Here is a 6491-nt window from a genome sequence, read left to right on the forward strand (position 1 = left end):
TATCACGGACTGGCCTGGAACGAAAACAACGAATGAAAATTTACAACAAAGTAATTTTATTTTTATAGTAAAACGAAATAAAATACCCAACAGTTTAAACATTTTCAATCTATGGGTACCAGTACTTGATTTAAAAATGCAAACTGTTACATCTACTTGAATTGAAGACAGTTATTCGATAAAATTTTCCCCCCTTTTACGGTACTATAGAACTAGTGGTTGTCTCACATGAACTACGCCTGGGTCTAGGCCAAATCCAACGGAATTTTAATGCTGGAATCGAAAAACCATGTGATATTTTCAAAACAACAATGTCGACTGCCTGGTCGACCTACCGATGATTCACCACTCTCGCAAACAGATGGCAGTGTAATGTCATCTCAGAAGCATAATGTCATTTTTATGCAATTCTCAGTTTTCTGACAGCTAATGTAATGTTTATATGCTATCGCATATCAACTGTGCAGCATATTTTACTCGCGAGTGAATCAAGAGGTGGTGTTCGGTAAATCAAGTTTTTTGATTATTAAAGTAATACTTCTATTTGTAGGATGAGAATTCGCAAACGCTTTCTACCGCGTACGATTTCGGATGGCATCGCGACGGGTTTCATGACTGCAATAATTCCAATCACATTTTGGTTCGAGGTGTACGTAGTGATACCAGGTGTCCATGGTATAGATTCAATCTACAACTGGATCCATTTGGGCCCTGCATTGTTTCTATTGTTCAACATTAGTGCCAACATGCTGGCGACAATCATGTGCGAAACCGGCTGTGGCACAGAGATCGTGAACGTTCCCACGAATGTAAATATTACGTCCGGACAGGGATCAAAGACATGGCATGTGTGCTCGACCTGTGAGGCGGTTGCACCTCCCAGATCGTGGCATTGCAACACGTGCGGAACGTGTGTACTGAAACGGGATCACCATTGTGTTTTCACGGGATGCTGCATCGGTCACAAAAATCACAGATATTTTATTTTATTCGTGCTGCATCTTTTCATAGCGACGCTTTACGCAAGCATCCTCAACAACTACTTTATATGGTTCGTAAGAGGGGAAGATTTCCGCAATTGGACCTCATTGGTGAAAATCGCATTTCCTCTGGCGATGCTAGTGGTAGACACATCAACGAAACAGTATTACTTGCTCGTATATCTAATCAATATGGTTGGTATGTTCATGACGGGAGTACTACTGATATATCATGGAAGGCTTATCCTTAGCGGTACTGTTGTTCACGAACGTAATTTCCATGATTACAATCTGGGTTGGTTGGAAAATATTAGAATGGTGCTAGGGAAACGGTGGTATTTAACATGGTTGTCGCCATTTTTACAAAGTGAGTTACCCCATAATGGGATCGACTGGGATTTTATCCAGAAGGAGGCCGCGAAAACCAAATAGCTTACAAACCTGTACAAATTTTTAATAAAATGCTATATATCATTTATCTACGAGTACATCGATTGATAACTACCTAATGTGGACTGCCCTTGTATGCAAATAGTTCTGCATGTGAAAAAAGGGTGACACAATATGTCTTATTCGCATTAAAGGAAACGATTTTTTACGTGAGCAAAACGGGAACAATTCGTTTCTTCACACTATGTTCGAATACAATCACTATCGTTCGGTATTTTCATTTTCAACTTGATTTCTGAACTTGTAGTTAACTTGACTTCCTCGCTACCACGTATTAGTGGAAAGAGTATTCTTATTTTGAGAATTTCCCAGAAAGGAATAAAAAAAAAATTAACGCCTTTCTAGGTGGTCAGTTCGAGTGATCATATGTGCATGAGTTATTTTAGTGTTTTCCAACTTGTAGACAAGAGAGGGCTCTCTGTTTGAGTCTTTTACTCCAGTCGGTCCATCGCTCCGGCCCTTTCTTGAATTTTTTGGAATTGACTCCTCCAATGACTAATAAAGTTATCCTTGGTTTCTGATTTGAAGTGGGAGATACTATCCATCAATTGAAACAATTTGGTCTACAATCTTCCGGACTGTCTTCAACGAGCTGCCAATGAGTCAGCTTCTTCATTCCCGCAGTGACCGGGTACCCAGCATATCGTGGTCAACGGATCGCAAGTGTCCTCTATAGCTTGTATTTAAGGGTGGTGTAACGTTCCCATCTCCCGGGCGGATATGACCGACAAAGAGTCCGTCAGAATGATAGTCGGTATTCCCTCTAGTCTCCTTGCAATCGCGGGACTGATGGCAGCAGTTTCCGTCTGGAAAACGGAGCAGATTTTGGGGAGGCAGTAGGCTGCACTAGTTCCCATTCGGCAGACCATCACTCCGACTTTTTCTTGCAGCTTGGAAGCGTCAGTGTGGATCGGACGTGGTTTGGGAATCGTTTGTTCATCAGATCTAAGAATTTGGCCAGAGCGACCACGGAGGGAGGGCCTGCTAGCAGCGACTTGGATAGGTTGGTGATCGGACTTCTCTTGTACCATGGTCGGTCCCATGTTCTGGGAGGCTCTTGTTTGACTGGATCTGCTTTCACCGGAGCAGGGCGTTTCTGTGGTTGCAGGGTAGGTTTGAATTCTATCGGTGGACGTTATATTATCTCACCGAAACGAACTATTTGACGAACTTACTTCCCTACTCACAGCAAAAGGAAAACTTAACTGACTGGATTTCGGATAATCAACTTCACTTGTCGATGGTTATCTGTCAAAAGAGACCTGCTCTATGTATTTCGTTGTATTTATGTTGCAGGGCTCGACTTATCGAGCCATGCACGCTAATTACTTATCACCCTTAATTGGGTTTATATGTTCGATTTCGAACATTACACATTTAAGTTTGTTTAACCTCTTGGAGGTATATTAATATCGAAAGCGTTACATAACAGCTCTTCCCTCTTAAAATCTTAATATAAAAAATATCGAAAAGAATTGACATTTTTTTTTTTTATTCATTTCGTTTATTTGATAGGCACAAATGCGTTAGCTTGGCGGTGCCAAATTCTTTTGTTTTTACATTTTATATATTTTAAAACTAGGAGGTTACAATGTTGAAATATTTTTTTAAAAAAGAAAAATTTTACAGCTATCTTAAGACTAGAAATAAGATTCTATATACAAGAGAGGGGGCGAAAGATTTTTTTTATGAAAAAATTTTAAAACAAGGAATTCAATAGTAATAATTTTTAGGAAATATTTACAGTTATCTTAAAACTAACAATATAGTTTGGTACACAAAAGGGGGAACAAATATTTATGAGAAAATTCGCAGGTGTTTTAAGACTAGGGATACAATTCTATTTACAAGATGGGGGACAATAGTTTTAACAAAGAGGTAAAATTACAACTATCTTAAAACTAGGAATACAGAATACAAATTTGAACTTTTTTAGCGGAGACTTATGCTTGGTCAAGATATTCAGAGGGGGCTGTAGAAGCAGTTGTATCAAGGACAGGGGAGAGAAAGCGTAGATGGTGACCAGGAGAGAAGAGCAAAACTTGCAACTTTCGCTCAAACGGGAGATCAGCGAAAGATTACCGCCTCAGTCTAGTAGGTCGGATTGGCAGATGGTATTCTTCGGACCCGCGGGGAATCCTTCAAAAGTCATCGGACCTCGAGTCGCTCTCGCTTCAGTTTCCGTAGTGGTAAGTGCGACGGCGGTTACATAGTTGCAGTCTGGAGCTGATCGGTCCCACAAGGCAAGAGAAAGCTTCTAAAACGAGAAATAAAAAGAGAGGGGCTAAATTGGGATATTTGTCGTTTTTATGAAAGTATAAATAAGGGACATATAGGGGAAATCACGATTTGCCAGTATATCTCGGACTGGGACATTAGGTGGTCTACCTCGGGCCCGAAGGGAATCCTTTAACTGAGACCTGGCGTCCAAGTACCCGGCGCATACCCAGACAACGTGCTCGATGTCGTGATAGCCCTCGTCACAAGCGCACAGACTACTCTCCGCAAGCCCAATACGCCGCAGATGCGCATCCAAGGTGTAGTGGTTGGACATAAGTCGAGACATTACACGAATAAAATCCCGACCCACATCCATCCCCCTGAACCAAGGCTTCGTTGATACCTTTGGGATAATGGAATGTAGCCATCGTCCAAGTTCACCATTGCTCCACGAGGTTTGCCAACTGTTGAGTGTCCTCTGACGACAAATACTAAAAAATTCGTTGAAGCAGATTGGTCTTTCGTATATGTCACCATTTAATGCGCCCACCTTTGCTAATGAGTCGGCCTTTTCATTGCCCGGGATAGAGCAATGAGAGGGGACCCAAACAAAGGTAATTTGATAAGATTTTTCAGATAACGTACACAAGGACTCCCGTATCTTCCCCAGGAAATATGGGAATTGCTTTTTGGGCTTCATCGCACGAAGAGCCTCGATGGAGCTGAGGCTGTCCGAAATGATGAAGTAGTGATCTGTGGGCAGAGTGTCGATGATCCCAAGGGTGTACTGAATTGCAGCTAACTCTGCGACGTAAACTGAAGCGGGATCATTGAGCTTGAATGAAGCGGTGATAGTATTGTTGAAGATACCGAAGCCAGTGGACCCATCGAGATTTGATCCGTCAGTGTAGAACATTTTGTCACAGTCGACTTCTCGGAATTTATTATAAAATATATTGGGGATCACTTGCGGGCGTATATGGTCCGGGATTCCACGAATCTCTTCCTTCATGGATGTGTCGAAGAATACAGTAGAATCAGAAGTATCTAGGAAACGAACACGGCTGGGAGTATATGAAGAAGGATTAATGCTCTGTGCCATGTAGTCGAAGTACAAGGCCATAAATCGGGTTTGAGAATTAAGCTCAACGAGCCTCTCGAAGTTTTCAATCACCAACGGGTTCAGAATGTCGCATCGGATGAGCAATCGATATGAGAGTTCCCAAAATCGATTTTTTAGCGGAAGAACGCCCGCCAGCACTTCGAGACTCATCGTATGGGTCGAGTGCATGCAACCCAAGGCAATGCGCAAGCAACGATACTGGATTCTCTCCAGTTTGATGAAGTGTATGTTCGCAGCGGAGCGGAAACAGAAACACCCGTACTCCATCACCGACAATATCGTTGTTTGGTATAACCTGATCAGGTCTCCTGGGTGAGCACCCCACCATGTTCCAGTTATTGTTCGGAGAAAATTGATCCTTTGTTGGCATTTCTGTTTCAGATACCTAATGTGACATCCCCAGGTACCTTTAGAGTCGAACCAGACCCCGAGATATTTAAATGTGAAAACCTGGTTGATCGTTGCACCCATTAATAGAAGCTGGAGTTGCGCCGGCTCACGCTTCCTAGAAAAAACAACCAACTCAGTTTTCTCCGTGGAGAACTCAATACCCAGCTGAAGAGCCCAAGCAGACAAATTGTCCAAGGTATTTTGTAATGGTCCTTGCAAATCGGCAGCTTTGGGCCCTGTAACAGAGACCACGCCGTCGTCTGCAAGTTGCCTTAGCGTGCATGAATTGGCAAGACAATCGTCAATGTCATTCACGTAGAAATTGTAGAGCAGGGGACTTAGACATGAGCCCTGGGGAAGACCCATGTAGCTAAATCGCGATGTTGTTAAATCGCCATGCGAAAAGTGCATGTGCTTTTCAGACAACAGGTTTAGCAAAAAGTTATTTAAAATTGGTGAAAGACCATGCTGGTGCAGCTTTTCTGACAGAATGTTGATAGAAACTGAGTCAAAAGCCCCCTTAATATCCAAGAAGACTGATGCCATCTGCTCTTTGTTAGCATAGGCCATTTGGATTTCTGTAGAAAGCAACGCAAGGCAATCGTTCGTCCCTTTGCCTTTGCGGAAGCCAAATTGTGTATCTGACAGTAAGCCATTTGCTTCAACCCAATTGTCGAGGCGAAACAAGATCATTTTCTCGAACAACTTCCGAATACAGGACAGCATTGCAATCGGCCGATATGAGTTGTGGTCGGAGGCTGGTTTTCCTGGTTTTTGGATGGCGATGACCTTCACTTGCCTCCAGTCATGAGGGACAATGTTACCCTCAAGAAACTTGTTAAATAAATTCAACAAGCGCCTTTTTGCAGTGTCAGGTAGATTCTTCAGCAAGTTGAATTTGATTCTGTCTAACCCTGGGGCGTTATTGTTGCATGATAAGAGAGCAAGTGAGAACTCCACCATCGAAAACGGTGTTTCGTTCGCGGTATCGTGAGGAGACGCGGCGCGGTACGTTTTCTGTACCGGGACAGAGTCCGGACAGATCTTCTTGGCGAAAGCAAATATCCAACGGTTTGAATATTCCACGTTCTCGTTGGTACTATTACGGTTACGCATACGTCGAGCCGTACCCCAAAGAGTGCTCATCGCTGTTTCTCTCGTTAACCCGTCGACGAACCGGCGCCAATAACTACGTTTTTTGGCTTTCATTAGACTCTTCATTCGCCTTTCTAACGACGCGTACTGTAGATAGCTAGCGGGTAACCCGTCTTCCCGGAAGGCCTTATATGCAGTGGACTTTTCCGCGTACAGCTCTGAGCACTCTTTAT

At 43.0% G+C, this 6491-nt stretch overlaps 1 protein-coding gene across 1 annotated transcript; it reads left to right on the top strand.

Moving 5' to 3' along the window:
* Window positions 1-424: 424 nt before the first annotated feature.
* On the top strand, window positions 425-1468 carry LOC131678847 (probable palmitoyltransferase ZDHHC24). Its single transcript, XM_058959247.1, has 2 exons — window positions 425-495; window positions 551-1468. The coding sequence occupies exon 2, from the start codon at window positions 552-554 to the stop codon at window positions 1410-1412; it is 861 nt and encodes a 286-aa protein (XP_058815230.1). The 5' UTR covers window positions 425-495; window position 551; the 3' UTR covers window positions 1413-1468.
* Window positions 1469-6491: the final 5023 nt, after the last annotated feature.

The sequence above is a fragment of the Topomyia yanbarensis genome, chromosome 2 (assembly GCF_030247195.1).
Source record: "Topomyia yanbarensis strain Yona2022 chromosome 2, ASM3024719v1, whole genome shotgun sequence".
NCBI lineage: Eukaryota > Metazoa > Arthropoda > Insecta > Diptera > Culicidae > Topomyia > Topomyia yanbarensis.

Bases quoted from the DNA above. Each gene is read 5' to 3' on its own strand.
- LOC131678847 (XM_058959247.1), top strand. From the start codon at position 552: ATGAGAATTCGCAAACGCTTTCTACCGCGTACGATTTCGGATGGCATC.